This window comes from Lissotriton helveticus, chromosome 9 (genome assembly GCF_964261635.1).
Source record: "Lissotriton helveticus chromosome 9, aLisHel1.1, whole genome shotgun sequence".
In the NCBI taxonomy this organism is placed as follows: Eukaryota; Metazoa; Chordata; class Amphibia; order Caudata; family Salamandridae; genus Lissotriton; species Lissotriton helveticus.
The window spans coordinates 149,397,323-149,414,419 of NC_136070.1; the positions used below are offsets into that span (position 1 = coordinate 149,397,323).

The 17,097-nt window shown below is 47.4% G+C and overlaps 1 protein-coding gene across 4 annotated transcripts in view; it reads left to right on the plus strand.

The window, feature by feature from the left end:
- The first annotated feature begins 5,569 nt into the window (after positions 1-5,569).
- Positions 5,570-17,097, plus strand: part of PTGR2 (prostaglandin reductase 2) — a 471,690-nt gene continuing 460,162 nt past the window's right edge. For 2 of the 4 annotated variants that reach the window (XM_078659671.1, XM_078659673.1), the window contains exon 1: positions 6,927-6,970. In XM_078659671.1, the coding sequence (XP_078515797.1) occupies positions 6,951-6,970 (20 nt within the window). In that variant the 5' untranslated portion in view covers positions 6,927-6,950. Of the gene's footprint in view, positions 5,683-6,926; positions 6,971-17,097 lie in introns of those variants that run through there. The other 2 variants (XM_078659672.1, XM_078659674.1) reach the window with 2 other exon arrangements.

The window sequence follows — 17,097 nt, forward strand, 5'->3', positions numbered from 1 at the left end:
GCAGTGCCAACGTTAACTATATTGTTTTGTTTGCTGGCTCTGCCTACAGACCCATGCACACAATGGCAGGAACTTTTCTTTGATGCCTAGACATCTGGCGGACACTGGGCTCTGCAGGTGCACAAGGGCAGGGATTTTCAAGCCAGCTCAAGTTGCTCTTTTTTCATTTCACCACTGCCACTCCTCATCTCACTTTCCGGACCGGTAACAGAGACTGCTCAAAGCTAGCCTCTGGTGCCTCTCCTCCCCCACCGAGCAGGCTTGAGTTATAGCCCACTATGACTCTGCTGGGTCATTACTCCCTCATGGGTCCTCCCCGTCCCAGTCCTTACTACGTGAGGCAGTCCTGCCTCCACCCAGCCAATCACAACGCCAGTATTCTTAAACTACAGAAGCCCCGCCCACCTACCGCCATGCCTGTCTTTTTTCTGCTCCGACGGCGGTCGGAACGCTGGTGCTCCCGGTTCCTGTTTCCTGGTCTGGATTTTCTTCAGGACGGTGCTGTGAGTGTTTGTATTAGCAGTTTTGTGTTTCTGCTTTGTTTTTATTGTTATTTTATTGGCGCGGCCGCTCCCGTATTCCGGTTGACTGTGCTCCTGTTCTGGGGTCAGGGACGCTCCCTGTTCATGTGCTGTGGCAGGGAGATTTTTTGGTTTTCTGGCCCCGGGTCGTTCCGGCGCTGGGGCTCTCGTGCAGCGACCGGCACCTGCGGCCATTGTCTTTTGATCTATGGCTGTGGGTGGAGACTACAGGGCTGCCCTTCTTTTATTTCATTCACCTGTCTCACCTTTGCGTGATTGGATGATTGGGGGCAGTATTTATTGGAGGTTGCTGAGCACTTCTTTTGATTGTGTGGTTAGTTCCTGTTTTTTTGACACTGGATTTCTCACCATGAGTGAAGGGGCTTATCCACCTGTGCCTGCTAAGGCGATTTCAAAGCAGAATAATGTACAGGATCTGCAGGAGGATGACGTCTTGCAGATTTCTGGGTCGGATTTGCAGGACTTGATTAATTCTGCGGTCCAGTCTGCATTGCTGGAGCCTGCAGCTAAGCGGGCTAAGGAAGATGAGGAAGACATGGACATTTCCCCTAAGGGAAAGTACGTCCAGGGCAAGGTTTTTACTGACATGCTGGTTCATATTCGAGAGGTGCTTGGGTTTGACCCTAAAGACCTGGCTGAGGAGGGATTTTACGCTCCGTATAGTTCCTCTGTGGTGAATGACCTCCCCTTTCATGATGTCCTGAAGGATATCCTCACAAAGGAGTGGCTTGAGTTGGATAAGCAGGGTATTCTGCGATTCCTGAGGAAGCGGTATCGCCTGGCGGACTTTGATTCCCAGTTTCCTGCAATTCCTAAGGTTAATTCTCTTTTGTCCTCTATGGCTTCCGCCTCTTCTTCTTCTTTGTCCTCGGAGGAGGCTTCTCTGTCTGATCCGGTGGATCGTAAGGTGGAGTCTGCTCTCAAGCGTTCTTACGCCGCTTCTCACTTTGGGGTGTGTGCTAGCACTTATGCGGCCTATGCTTCGCAGGTCCTGCTTAAGGATTTCGAGAAACTGTTTGACTGTCTTCAGGATCAGGGGGACCCTACTCCTGTGTTGGCTTAAATGGAGGTCTTGGCGCAATTCCTCTCGGTTGTCACTTTTGATTCCTTGTGGTCTTTTTCCTCGGCTGCTGTGGCAGCGGTGGCTGGAAGGAGGTCTCTGTGGACAAAACTGTTCCAGGAGCTGGGGCTCAAGGTGAATCTGGCCAAGTCTCATCTGGATCCTGTTCAGAGACTTCAGTTCATCTGGGGTCTGTTCGACACCTCTCTGGGGGCGGTGTTTCTCCCTTCTGCTCGGATCCTTTCCCTCCAGGCTCTGTTGCAGGATCTGTTGAGTCGTCCATCTGCACCGGCTCGTGTTTGGTTGCGAGTCCAGGGTTTGATGGCTGCGACCACTGCTGTGGTTCCTTGGGCTCGCATCCATCTCAAGCCCTTGGTGACTCATCTGTTGGCTTGGTGAGACCCTTCCCGGGCGGATTACGAGGCTCTAGTTCCTCTCTCTCCTGTTCTGGTTCGGGACTTGGACTGGTGGCCTTGCACTCCCAATCTGGAGAAGGGGGTGCGTTTTTGTCTTCCTCCTCCCCTTTTGTTGACGACGGATGCCAGTCTCTGGGGTTGAGGGGCCACTTTGGGGTCCTTGGAAGCCAAGGGTCGGTGGTCTCGGTGGACGACGCCCGTTCCTCGAACTGGCGGGAGTTGGCGGCCATCTGGGAGGCGGTGCAGTTCTTTCAGGTTCATCTCCTCGGGACGAATCTGTTGGTTCGTACCGACAACCAGGTGGCTCGTTGTTACCTGAACCGTCAGGGGGGGACCCGGTGCGCGTCACTGAACATGTTGGACTCCATGATTTGTGCTTGGGCGGAATCTCATCCGTTGGCTTTGAGGGCGGTGTACATTCCGGGACAGTTGAATTTTCATGCGGACGCTCTGAGCCGCAACCTTCCATCTTCTGTTTTGTACCATCTCTCTCTTCCTCTGTTCCAGTCCCTTTGCCTTCGGTTCAGGACTCCATAGATCGATCTTTTTGCGTCTCCTCTCAACTCTCTCCTTCCCCGGTTTTGTTCGGAGGTACTGTGTCCTCAGGTTAGGGCGGTGGATGCACTTTAGATTCCCTGGCCTTCGGGTCTTCTGTATGCATTCCCTCCCATTCCACTCCTCCCAAGGGTGCTGCAGAAGATTCTGGGGGAGAAGGGTTTGGTCCTGTTGATTGCTCCTTTCTGGCCTCGCCGCCTTTGGTGTCCTCTCCTGTTGCGGCTGGTGGAGGGTCGGTTCGTCCAGCTTCCTTTGTGTCCGTCTCCTCTTCAGTTTCCGCTCCTGTCCCTGCCTTGTCTTCGTCGTTTGCAGCTGACGGCTTGGCTCTTGAGCGGTTGACGTTGGAGTCTTGGGGCTGTTCTTCTGTGGTAGCTCGTGACATCCTGTTGTCTCGCCGCCCTTCGACCCTTAAGTTCTATGGTCATCATTGGGGTTCTTTTGTTTCTTGGTGTTCTTCTCATGGGGTGGATCCTGTATTGGGGGTTCCTACTTCTGTGTTGGACTTACTCCGAGATGGTTTTTTGAAAGGCCTTTCCCCATCCACGTTGTCTGCTCAGTGGGCGGCGGTTCTTGCTTGTCGGGGTCCTGAGGCTTCCTTGGAGGGTGTTGCCCCTTTGGTTAGTCAGCTTCTTCAGAGCTTTCGGCTTCGCCGGACGGTTTCTCCTGTTCTCATTCCTTCTTGGGATTTACCTACTGTTTTGCGGGGTCTACAGTTGCCCCCTTTTGAGCATCTGATGGAGGCGGATTTGTTGTGGCTGTCCGCTAAGGTGGCTTTCTTGTTGGCCATTACTTCCGCTCGCCGGTTGGGCGAGTTGGGTGCCTTGATCATTTTGTTTCCTTATTTGCAGTTCCTTCAGGATCGGGTCGTTTTACGGCTTGATCTGGCCTTCCTACCTAAGGTTTCTTCTGGTTTTCATTTGAAGCAGGAGGTGATTCTTCCTGATTTGCCCGCTGTGGGGGATTCCCTTGTTCCCCCTTCCTTGGATGTTCGCAGGGCTCTCCGGATTTATCTCCAATGTTCCCTGGGGTTCCGGTTTTCTCCTACCCTGTTTGTCTCCTGTGGGGGTGTGGCTAAAGGGAAGAAAGTTTCCACTTCCACGATCAGTCGGTGGGTGCGTTTGGCGGTCTGCCAATCTTACAAGTCCTTGGATTTGCCTCTTCCGTCTCATGTGCAAGGTCGTTCGACGCGTTCTGTCTGCTTCCTTCGCTGAGGTGGCGGGGGTCTCTATTCAGGAGATATGTAGGTCAGCCACTTGGCAGTCTCATCACACATTTGTGCGACATTATAGGCTTGATATTTTACATGCCTCTGCTGACAATTTTCTGTTGGCGTCTTGAACGCTGTTGTTCATTGATCTTTTATTGATTAATGTTTTGTACTCTGCATGGATCCCTGGTGTCCTGCGTTTTTTTTATTGGTTCTCTGCTTGTGAGTTCCTCACGTAGTAAGGATTGGGACGGGGAGGACCCATAAGGGGGTAATGTCTTGTTACTTACCGGTAATCTTCATTACCCCGATTGGGGTCCTCCCCGTCCTAGTCCTTGTCCCGCCCTCCCTCCTGCTGTGTTTGTGTCGGAGTCTTGTTGATAACAGGCATGGCGGTAGGTGGGCGGGGCTTATGTAGTTTAAGCATACTTGCGTTGTGATTGGCTGGGTGGAGGAAGGACTGCCTCACGTAGTAAGGACTGGGACGGGGAGGACCCCAATCGGGGTAATGAAGATTACCGGTAAGTAACAAGACATTAATGCTCTTGTCTCAGCTAGGGTTGCCCCTTTACACGAAAAATGACCTGCTAGTTGTTGTTTTACGAGTCTGAAAGGCCCAGGTATGATACGAAATACGATTTTTATCAAAATCATATATATTAATTTGTTACATCACTTTTCTGCCTTTGTTATTAACCAGGGATCTTTAACGTAGCTCAAGAACACATTTAAAAAGTGGTTTGATTTATAGTGGTTTGAGGTATGCACAGATAATGGATAAAAATACCATCTTTCGGTGATTTTGCTCATTTTGTACCATCCAGGACATCAAAATACCAAGAGGTGCAGATAGAAAAACGGTCAGGTGGCAATCCTATCCTCAGCATTCTCCCTACCTGAATATTTCACCACCACCCTGCAAGCACTGAAACCTTCTCTTACCCTCCATGTGTGTCGTCAGAAAAAGGGCTAGGCTGCAGTGCTCTCCCAGGTGAGTGGAGCTGTCTTTCAGGGTCATTGACGTGACCCAACCTGCTGTGAGACGGAGTGATGGTCAGTATAATCTTCTAGTCGCAGTTGCTATGCTGTAAAATATGCTTTTTAGGCTAGCGTGCAGTCATGAAATATTAGATCAAGGAGACCACCTTCTGAGCAACTGCACTGCCTGCCTGCTCTCTGTTACTGAGAACTGCAGTCACGCAGTCTGTCCTCGCCGAGTGCCCTTCCATTTCTGGTGCTTTACAGCAGTTTTAAGTACTTCTTAGAGTTTCTTGTTGCTCAGATGGTTTTAATTTCTGTCATTGAAATGTCACTCATAAGCACACTGAAATCATGACAATGTCACTGAGCAATCTGAAACCTTGGCAGTTATGCAGCATGCACGAGTCACACAGGTTCGCTGTGCCCAACAAACATTAGCCGCACTGTAGGAGGCCACGGCAGCCGTCTGTCGTGAACGGGCACGTCAGTCATCAGAAAGGGAGCCGGGATGGCATCGTGACAAAATTTTACACGGTCATTCAGAACGTCGTCACCGCCCGGCTCGCATTTTACAATTCAGTAGCGTCTGACTCACTTTAGGTGCAAAGGCCAAACGAATCATCCAGCTCACACCAAGCTACGCCAACAATCTAAGAAAAGAAGTAGGATAGTGCGGGCAATGTTTATAGAAAAGTCAGAGGCACGTGCGTACACCACAGCCAATGAGAACCTCGATAAAGTGTGCAGCGGACAAGGATTGGCTTAAATGATTCCACGCCCTATCGCGGACCATTAACGGTGTATGTTCTGTCATCAGGATTGGCTGTTCTGTGACCCGGAAATACTGAATTAAGGACAAATGCCGTCCGTAAAAGATCATTACGGGCAACGGACTTTGGGCTGAGTTTGCGGACTGTCCGTGTAAGTAGCGGACTGGTGGTCCTCTTATCTGCCAAGGGATGCCCCTGTTATGTATCACAATTTAAGTCTAGCCTTGTACTTTGTATAGATTCTTTATAGTTATGCAAAGTTCTGGAGTCCAACATTTAAGACCACCTAAATAGGCGGTGAACATGGAAAATGTTTACTAGGCTGTCGATATATAGGAGATCATCAGGTGGTGGGCGGTCTCAGAAAAGGGGTATAGTCATGAGGAGCTAACAAACATGCCAATACGACAGCGGGTGATAAAAAATAATAAACATCTGGAGATTGTATTTTCCCTATTGATTTGTTTTGTAGCAGAGATGATTTTAGGCGGAAGGCAGCTATACTAAAGCTACTTTTTGCTTCTAAAATCATGAGTCTCCCGCCGGAAGCGGGGCTGTTTGCATGTTCACAAGTCACTCACCCACTATTACAAACTCTACTGAAAAGATATTTGGGACAAGGAAACATGGGATAGTAAAGACACTTTGGCGTACATAATTGATCATAGACATACTGCGGTTTAAGATAATTTCGGAGTTAATACTCTTTCTGTAGAGTTTCTGGGGGCCACAAGTTTCAGTGTATATTGGCAGTAAACGTAATCTGATAGTTCATGCCTTTGCCGAACAGATGTATATGCGTTCTCTGGCCAAATGTTCATCATTAAGCAGCTTGGTTAGAAGAATGCCCTTGCTTAAGTGCATGACTTGTTAGGTGGTGATCAAAGGTTTGCAATTTATGTCGGATATCGAGGTGTTAATGTTATTGACTCGGGCATCATTGTGTGTTTTCAAGTTGCAATCCTGGTAAAATAGGTTGTCGAGTTATCCACCCATTTCAAAAAGCAAGTCACACTTTTGAAACCTTGTACCTCAGTATTTCATTATTTTAAGGTTGTTTAAAATGGGTTACAACCGTTAGCATTAAACACAACATTAAATTGACCTGTATTGTGTGATTATAAGAAATGGTTATTAGTGGCACAGTTGTAGACTTAGGCAGACGCGCTAAGCATTTATTGAGAGCATATATTCAAGAACACATCCTATGGAACCATAAGAATGTTGAAAATACTTTACCATTACCTCCCCATCACAGTCCTTAACATATGAACAATAGCTCCTCCCCACAGAAATCCCAAGCGAAAAAACTCGCCAGGGCCCATCCCTACCCTTCAGGCCACTCCCACATCCTTTGGCACATAACCCCTGATCCACTAAACCACATACTGTTGTGTTTTTTCTGTAGTTGAGCATGCAATGAACTCTCATGGAATGAGGTAAGTGCGAAACTTTCTGCTGTAACGTCCGTTTGTTTTTTGGGTTAATTTTAGTCCCTGCTTTAGGACTGACTGTTCGATACTCGAGCAGGGGTATGTCTCTGGGCCAAAAAAAGCCGAAGTTGGATGCTCCGGTTTCCCCTGATCCTGAAGAGGATTCAAATGAGGAAGTGAAGGGTCGGTTTATTCATGGGGCGGACCGTCACAATATTCTGCAACATGTGCGGGACAATTTGGGGTTCCCTGATCCCTTGGAGGGTGAGGAGTCGCAGGACTACTTCGCCAATTATCAGATGCGGGAGCCTGAATGCCTTCCTGTTCAAAAGTCATACAGAGTGTACTGGAAGAAGAATGGAAGGATATCGATAAACATACCTTTCCCAGGTTTCTGTCTAAAAGATTTCCTTTGCAAGGGTTTTCAGAGGAATTCCCATCAGTGGTGAAGGTGGATTCTCTATTGGCTAGACTGGCATTGCAAAGCCTGGTGGTTTCCGAGGATGCTGTACCTTCAGATCCCGGGGACAAGAGTGTTGAAGAGGCTTTGAAAAGGTCCTTTGAGGCTTCCAACCTTGCTGTTCGTTCAGCCGCTTACACTAGTTATCTGGTTCAGTCTCTTCTGAAGGACTGTCAGTGTATTTCAGAACAACTGTTGCAGGAGGAGGATCCCTCTGAGTCCTTGACAATGTTTCTTGGCTGACATCCTTTGATTCCCTTAGTGCTTCGGCTGGGGCTGCTCTTTCCTCGGTGCCGGCTAGGAGACAGTTGTGGTTTAAACCTTGGAAGGCTGAGGCGGCACAGAAGACTGCGCTCATGAAGATGCCTTTCACGAGCTCCAAACTGTTTGGGGAACCATAGAGGCTTTGATAAAGAAAACTGCGGAGGACAAAAAGTTGTTGGCTTCTGTCCGCTGGTCACAAAAGGGAAAGTTTGCGGGATATAAGCGGGCATTAGGACAGGCTTTTCATGCTAGGCTGGCCGTCCAGCCCTTTTGTGGTAGGGGACGTGGCCGTGGTGTCCCTAACTTCCACAAATCCCGGGGTCAGCAGTGACTCTCGAGTGCTCCCGGTCAGTCAAATCAAATCAAATCAAATCAAATCAAAAATAACTTTATTCGGTTTTTTAGAGGAAAACCATAAAAGTTCATAGAAATACATTTTTATACATTGGTTCAGTTTAAAAAAGACTGTTAAAAATCGTAAATTTAAAATACAGTTTATAAAATCATAGAAAAGGGTAAACTTTTACTGCCATCCCTTATGGACTCTTCATTCATTTAATTGTCAGAGATTAGACCTATGGCGTATGCAAAATTTCAGGAAACGTACAGTTGCTTTTGCTATCAATTCATTTTCCAGATATTGTAACGCCAGGTAAGCTGGGCGACATTGGCGTAGGCCCCAATATTTGAATATGGGCAATAGCCATTGTCTGCGGGGTGCCTCAAAGAATTTACAAAATAAGACTGTGTGTATCGTTGACTGCTGTGATTGGGAGTCGCAAGGGCACAACAACAGTCTTGATGACCAATCATTCTGTGTAGGAAAACAGACCATTAAGTGAAACATGTTGAACCTGAAGCGTGTCAAAAGTAGTTTATCAAATTGGGTCATATTAAACATCAAATAGGGTTCGACAGATGATACTGTTTGAACTAATAAGCTTTGTTGTACAGAGGGTTTATGGACTTCTTTTAGCAGACGTATTTGATGCAAATGTGATAGACATGCTTTCCTCAGTTCTAGTTTGGGAATACTGTTTAGAGATAATGGATCTGTAAAATAATGACTGCATCCCATGTCTTTTAAAAAGGCTCTTACATAGGCTGTCCATTTCATCCGCCCATAGTGCTCAAGCGTCTGTATGTCTTGGATAATGAGTCTGGTTAGATGGCATTGTTCAGTGACCCAAATTCTGCGCCAGAGCATTATAGGTTGAGTTCTTATAATATCCTCTAGATGGTCTATGCCCAGCTCTTCGTGACAGGCGTATGTAGAGGAATTTTTCGGTAGCCCCAGTAGGGATCTTAAAAAGGCGTTTTCTATTTTTTGTAAGTCAGTCACGTTTGCATAGCCCCATATCCCTGCCCCATAAATAGCGGTACTGACACATTTTGCCTTGTAGATTTTTAACGTTTCTAAAGGTGGCTTGTGACCCAATTTTTGAACAAATGATCTCAAGGCCGTTGTTGCTTTTAGAAAGGATAGTTTCCTAGCAGAAATTGCTGCTTTCCACTTAAATTTGTCGTCAATGACGATTCCCAGGTATTGGTAGGTGGATGTTCTTTCCAAAGCTTCTCCTTTCACAAATAGTCTTTTAGGTTTCATGCTTTTCCTCCCCGCATGCATAGTAAAGGTTTTCTTAACGTTTAAAAACAAGTTCAGACTTGACATAAATTCACAGTATCTATCCAGCTCTCGCTGCAGTTCCACTGATGTTCTAGCCAAAATGACCGCGTCGTCGGCATATAGCAAGGCGGGTATATGCCGACGACCGACCGAGGGGAGGTCTTTACTTCCCTCAAGCATTGCTGTCTCGAGGCCATTTGTGTAGAGGGTGAATAGAAAGGGGGCCAGAACGCATCCCTGTCTGACCCCCTTTTCCACACCGAAGCTATCTGTCAGTTGGCCCTTTGTCCCGAATCGCACTCTGCCTGTTGTTCCGGTATAGAGTTCTCGTAGGAAGTCTACGATAGGAGGATCTACTCCCATTTTCAGCATGATCATCCACAGCCTTGAGTGTATAACACAATCAAAGGCTGCGGATAGATCTACGTACACCATGTGAAAGACACTCCCCTTGGCCTCTAAATACTTTCCTGCCAATAGGGACAGGTTTAACGCTTGATCCACAGTGCCTAGACCCTCGCGGAAACCATATTGTATATCTGATATAGCCTTATTAGTAACAGCCCACTCCTGGAGTCTCTCGAGAATGATCCGACCAGCGACCTTCCCAAGAGAGTCCAGGAGGGAGATAGGCCTATAGCAAGTTGGTGAATTTCGGTCTCCCTTTTTAAAGATCGGGACGAGTACAGAGGTCTTCCATGATTTTATCAGGCCTTCTTCTAGTGATGCGTTTAATACATTTGTCAGGAGCGGGGACCAAAGTTCTTCCTCGTATTTATAAATGTCAACGGGAACCCCGTCAGGGCCCGGGGCCTTGCCTATTTTTGAGGATCTTAATGCTTTCTGTACCTCGTCATGCGTAAACTGCAGGTTTAACGGATAGATAACTTGATTCAGTAAGTCCATTGTTTCCGTATTATATGATGATCCTAAACCAAAAACATTTGAGTAATGATTTACCCATTCAGTGTTGGTAATTGCAACGTCGATAGAGGGTATATCCTCCTTACCTGTGAGGTATGGTGACCTTACTATTTTCCAGAACTCAGCGCTATCTCTGAGTTCTGAGCTTTTCTTTAGACGCTCCCATAGCTCGTTTTTTATCTCTTGTTTTCTGTTTTTAATTGCCAAGGCATATTCTCTCCTTAAAGCAGTAATTTTCACCCTATCTCTATATTTCCTGCCCAGCGCTTTTTTTAGTTTTATATGTGCTTTAGTACAAGCTGAATTAAACCAGCCTTTCTATTCACAATTAATCTGTTTACAAGATCTAGTTAGTGCCTTTTTTATCTTTTCTGTAATAGTATTGAAACTAGCTATTATATTGGAACTTTCTGCCTCATAGTCTAGACAAAGTGATATCTCATTTTTACATGCTGTAACTACTCCTGAGATGATCGCTTTTTTATCAACGTTTCCCCATTTTAGGGTGTAGCCGTTAAGAGACCCCAGCTCTAGATTTTGTTGATGTAGTAGAGAGAATGTATCAAGATCTTTTTGTTTTTTTTGTTCTCTTAAGATGATTACAATCGGGAAGTGATCACTTAAAGGGTTTTTGGCTACTTCAAATAATTCTATATTTGGACCTTTATGTGCTGAGATCATAACGTAGTCTATCAGACTCATTAGTCCCCTACCATTAAAGGTTGGTGTAAAAGGTACTTGGGAGGTTTTTAGTTCGTTTGCAAAGCCCAGTTCTAATTCGGTTACAGCCTCGTTCATTTTTTCGCCTTCATGTGAGTGAGTAAAGTGGGTGATCGTATTACCATCATCTTCCTCTATCCCACATTTATCTGTGTTATTATTCTCACATAAGTGGATATTGAAGTCACCACCCCAAAGTATGGTGCATGTTTTATTAGTGAATTTCTCTTTTAAGTCTTGTAAAGTAAGAGAAATCTCTTGAAGAAGATTGGTCAGATCGTCTAGTTTCTTGTTATTATAGAAGTTTACGATAATGTATAACGTCTGTTTAGTTGTCTTTAGAATAACTATTTGGTAATTCTCATGTAGTTTAACAGGAACTATCTCTTCGTGATGTAAAGTATTGGCTATATAGATAGTTAAACCGCCACTGTTTCTTCCAGATGAAGATTTTTTTGCTGAAGAAAGGAAAGTCTTGTATCCCGTTATATGTAATGGCTCAATAGCCCAAGTTTCCTGAAGACAGATAATACTGCTCGCAGTCACTTGGTTTAAAAAGTTAGGGTTTGTTATTTTAGCCAGCAAGCCTGCTATGTTCCAGTAGGTTATATGTATTAAGGAAGTACTTTTATTATGTCTGGGAGAAGTTATCTTAATTGTAGAATTTCCCTGAAGATCAGGACTAATTTTTGTTTGTATTAAGTTAGTTTCATCATTTGGTCCTACTTGATTTTGAGTAATTGGAGTATTCTCTGCTATGGAGTTATGAATGTCTATTCCCTGAGTATTGAAGGCACTACCTAACATCTGGCCTTCTGGGTTTAATATATAGGTCTCTAGTCTTGCGAAATAGGTATTTTCTTGTCAATCATTGAAGTCAAGGGTGGAAAGTGCAGCAAACCTATTTTGTGTTGGAATACTATAGAGATTGCCAGGTGCGGCAGCAACTTGTTGCCAACGAGGGTCCCTATATTCTTTGTTTGGCATTGTAGACAGATAAGGGTGAGGTGTGAAATGAGAATGAACCTGTGGTTGATGTCTTTGCATATGGATGTTCGGATATGTAAATTTAGGGTACTGCTGTAAAAAGGGGGAGTTGTTTACAAACATTGGATGGTGATCGAGAAAAGGGGTGGGTAGATTGGATTCCATTGTTGGTGCATCAGTAATCAGATGTCTATAGAAGTACCCCAGCGGGAGTAAAGTAGTGTTAAATTCCCAAACCGAGGGTGGGGGGGCTCTAGCCAGAGTTTTCTCGGCCCATTGTGGATTTTTGAAGCTTATGGATACACAGTCACCTTCGAATTTTTTCTTTAAAGGGCCTATCCATCCTACTCTCTGTACATTGTTTATTTCTCCTGTGCATTCTATCGGATAGTTACAGTTTGCTATCAACCAATGCAAGATCTTATTTTTCAAAGATGAGTAAGTTTCCTCTTGATCATGCCTAAGCCTAGGCACATTAACCAGAATCAATACATAAGCACCACATTCGGGAGGAAGATTGATTCTTGAAGGGATCTGCCTTAAAATATATGGAGGGTCATGTGTTAGCCGGGGTTTTTGAGAGTTTGTAATAGAAGTTGAATGGTTGTGTCTCTTTTTTTGTTCCTGAGATGATACTGCCGTCTTTCCTGGAGTAGTAGTTACCGCCTGGGTGCTAGTGGTTGTACTTAGAGTTGGGCCATTTCCTGTAGTAGGGTTGTTTGTAAACTTATCTCTGCTTACTAGAGGAAGTGGATTTGGTTGTGGTTTTGTTGTTCTCGCTACAGATGATGTAACTTTTTCTGTCGGTTTTGTAATGGTGGTTTTACTGGTATTTGTTTTTCCTGCTGTATTAGTAGGTACGATGTCTCTGGTGGGAGTCTTTTTGTTAACAGCAATGAGTTCCTCAAGTTTCTTTTCAATTCGAGTCAATCTAGATTCGATTGGTGAGATGAAGATCGCCAGAAGGTTGCCAACTCTTTCTATTAGTTGGTCGTCTTTTATTTGTTTTACTGATGCGTCAAGGTTATTTGGATACTCCTGGGCCTTTTTCTGCATTGCTTCCGTTGAAGGCTCGGGTTGGTTTGTTGTTCCACTAACTGTGGGGTGCTTGATTGTGGTTTTTCTAGATGGAGCTTTAGATTTTTTGCGTAATTTTGCGAGAGGAGGAATAGTTATTATTGGTTGTTGAGTCTGTTTACGAATAGCGCCCTCTTCAGTGGATCTTAATAATATAGGACTATTCACTTCTGTGTTTTCCGGAGTAAGATTTATGTTTAGATCTGGTGTCTTTTCAAGATCATTGCTCGTGTCAGAATCACAATCAATCAGTGGGTCCGTAGCCGATAAATTGATTTCGTTAGGAATGGTGTGAAGATCAGGCCGTATTTCTTGCAAGCAGCCTAGTTGTATTTCGTGTTGTTTAACAGGAGTTTTTGCCAACAAAATTTCACCAAGGGAGGAACGTTTAGCTGTTAATAGTTCATATGAGGCCCTACGCTTGGCAGCTTCTAAGTCTTGTGAGACTCTTCTTTCAAGGAGAGAGATGCTTAAGTCAATAGCGTCATGAGTTCTCGTAATGAAATTGTCAATGGGGCCAATGATAGATGTACTGGTTGCTGCAGCAGTTTTACTTCTACTTCCCCTGGTAGACATTGCAGTGTGATTATAGCCGGAGTGCAATAGCAAGCACTGAGTGGAGAAATCAGGGGTCTCCCGGTAAGTGTCATGCGGCGAAGCTCTATGTCGTGAAAGATATTAGTCTTTGTGGCCTAGGTAGCAGGGGAGAATCTTAGACACATATAACAGATATTAAAGGTTTACCTGATGTACCGTTGGGCAAAGATGTTAAAGGGGTGTACCCGACCTCGTCGTCCTCGGAGGGCCTCAGAGGGCCCGCCCTTGGCCCGGGCTTCGCCCGGCGTCCCGCGAGACGGGGGTGACGCCTGATTTATGCGCCTCCTGGCGCGCAAAGGTAGCGGTATGCGCTGCTAGCGCTGCTGGGATTTGTGGTCCTTGTGGTCCTTGTGCCACGCCCACACTCCACTCAGCGGCCGGACCCCCGAGGTGACTGAAGGGGTCGGGCGGCAGCGGGCGGGCGGGCTGTGCCGATGCAAGATACAGTGTCCCCTTTGGAAAGAAAGGCAGCGCCTGTGCTCCGGTAAGGCTCGAGTTTGATTTTGGTTTCACCCCCTCGATCGGGGTGACGCCTGATTTATGCGCCTCCTGGCGCGCAAAGGTAGCGGTATGCGCCGCTAGCGCTGCTGGGATTTGTGGTCCTTGTGGTCCTTGTGCCACGCCCACACTCCACTCAGCGGCCGGACCCCCGAGGTGACTGAAGGGGTCGGGCGGCGGCGGGCGGGCGGGCTGTGCCGATGCAAGATACAGTGTCCCCTTTGGAAAGAAAGGCAGCGCCTGTGCTCCGGTAAGGCTCGAGTTTGATTTTGGTTTCACCCCCTCGATCGGGGTGACGCCTGATTTATGCGCCTCCTGGCGCGCAAAGGTAGCGGTATGCGCCGCTAGCGCTGCTGGGATTTGTGGTCCTTGTGGTCCTTGTGCCACGCCCACACTCCACTCAGCGGCCGGACCCCCGAGGTGACTGAAGGGGTCGGGCGGCGGCGGGCGGGCGGGCTGTGCCGATGCAAGATACAGTGTCCCCTTTGGAAAGAAAGGCAGCGCCTGTGCTCCGGTAAGGCTCGAGTTTGATTTTGGTTTCACCCCCTCGATCGGGGTGACGCCTGATTTATGCGCCTCCTGGCGCGCAAAGGTAGCGGTATGCGCCGCTAGCGCTGCTGGGATTTGTGGTCCTTGTGGTCCTTGTGCCACGCCCACACTCCACTCAGCGGCCGGACCCCCGAGGTGACTGAAGGGGTCGGGCGGCGGGCGGGCGGGCTGTGCCGATGCAAGATACAGTGTCCCCTTTGGAAAGAAAGGCAGCGCCTGTGCTCCGGTAAAGCTCGAGTTTGATTTTGGTTTCACTCCCGGTCAGTCAAACTCATGACTATGCAAGGTTTCGAGAGGGGATTCTGGGTGGGGGGTCGCTTCATGACTTTTTTTCCAGTCTGGGAAGAGTTTGTCAGGGATCAAAGCGTCCTTTGGATTATCAGGCTGGGGTATCAGATCGAATTTGTGGTTCTCCCTAGGGAGGTGTTCCGGGCTACCCCTGTTCTCAGGTCAAGTGTTGGGCTCTTTTGGATGGGGTTTCGGACCTGGTCTCAAAAGGGGCCGTAGTAAGGGTACCCGTGGGACAACAGGGAAAAGGTTTTACTTTATCCTATTTCTGATCAGGGAAACCCAATGGAGACTACCATCTTGTTCTGCATTTGAAGGCAGTGAATTTCTGCATTCCTCACCGCTCCTTCAAGATGGTGACTCTGCAGTTGATTCTGCCTTTCCTGTCGGTGGGGTACTTCCTGACTTCTCTGGATCTCGGGGATGCCTATTTTCATGTGCCGGTTCACAAGGCTTCACAGCAGTTTCTTCGGTTTTGTGTGGGCCTCGACCATTACCAGTTTCAGGTTTTGTCATTTGGTCTCACTACTTCTCTCAGGGTGTTTACTAAAGTGTTGGCAGCCTTGATTGGGTTGTTACATGCTCAGGGGATCCAGGTTTTTACCGTACTTGGATGACTGGTTGATTTCTTCCTCTTCTTTTCTGGAGGTGCAGTTTCATACCCAGGATGTCTGCTGTCTCATGCAGAAGTTCGGGTAGATTCTGAACTTGGAGATGTTCCATTTGAGCCCCTCTCAGGAACTGCTGTTCATTGGGGGGGATCTTCAACATGAGGAAGGGGGAAGGTGTTCCTGTCAGAGCCTCGCAGATTAACTCTGTTGCAAGAACTGAGGAAGTTATTGGGCTCCCCATCTTCCACGGCTCACCAGTGGTTGAGAGTGCAGGAAATGATGTCTGCAATAGTGATGATTGTTCCCTGGGCCCGGTTGCACTAGTACCCACTGGTGAATCATGTTCTGGGTCATTGGTGTATGGGGTCCCAGGATTCCGACCAGTTGATTTCGGGGGTGTGGGAATGTCCCGGGAGTTGTCCTGGTGGCTGAAGGAGCAGAATCTCTTGAAAGGCTCTCCTTTTGTTTCCCAGGAGCGGATGGTGCTGCTTACGGATACCAGCGAGCTCGGTTGGGGGGGCTGCGATGGCTCAGGAGTCCGTTGAGGGGCTCTGGTCGGTCTGGGAGGTAAGGATGTCTTCCAACTGGAGGGAGTTGAAAGCCATTCAGTTGTCCTTGGGGCATTTTCTTCCTTGGGTCTTGCAGAGGGATGTACTGTTGAGGACGGACAACACCGTGGTGGTCTGTTATGTCAACCGCCATCGCAAGGGTAGTGCGTAGGTGGCTTCCCTCAACTTGTTAGCCAGCAGATTTGCCGGTGGGCAGAGTTTAACTTGTTGTGTCTGCTAGGGGTATTGAACTTGGAGGCGGATCATTTGAGCAGGTTGTTCCCCTCCTTGTCAGAGATGTTTGGATTTGGGGGTGTTTGTAGGGCTCATGCGGAAGTTTGGGGTCCCGGTGCTGGACCTGTTTGTGACCTTGGAGAATGCCTTGAGGGAGAAGTTTTGCTCTCTGAGTCTGTCAAACTTAGTTTGGAGGGTGGATGCTCTGTCCTTTCGGTGGGAGGGGGGCTTGATGTATGCCTTCCCTCCTATTGCCTTGATTCAGAGGGTCCTGCTGAAGGTCAAGTTGGACCGGTCATCAGTGATACTGGTGGCACCAGCCTGGAGCCGGAGACCTTGGTTTCCTTTGTTGTTGCAGTTGGCTGTGGGTCCTTGCTGGCCGTTTCCGGTGGTTCCCTGTCCCCTTACATTTCCTCCTCTGTCCTGGGATTGTCTGGTCCAATTGCATCTTCAGGGCTGGCTGAAAGGATGAACCTCGTGGCTATGCGTTGTTCTCCTGAGGTGGCTCAGTTTATCCAACAGTCCAGTCGCCCTTCTACCCTTAAATCCTATGCCTAGCATTGGGTGTCTTTTCAGGGTTGGTGTGCGGTTAGGAGCTGGTCTGCTCTGGAAGTGGATCCTGTGTGTGTCTTGGGTTTCCTGAAGGATGGGTTCGAGTTGGGTCTGGATGTTTACTCTTCGTGGTCTCAGTGGGCTGCGGTGAGGGCCTTTTGGGGTCAGGCCTGTGGGTCTGTTGTCCCTTTGGTGTC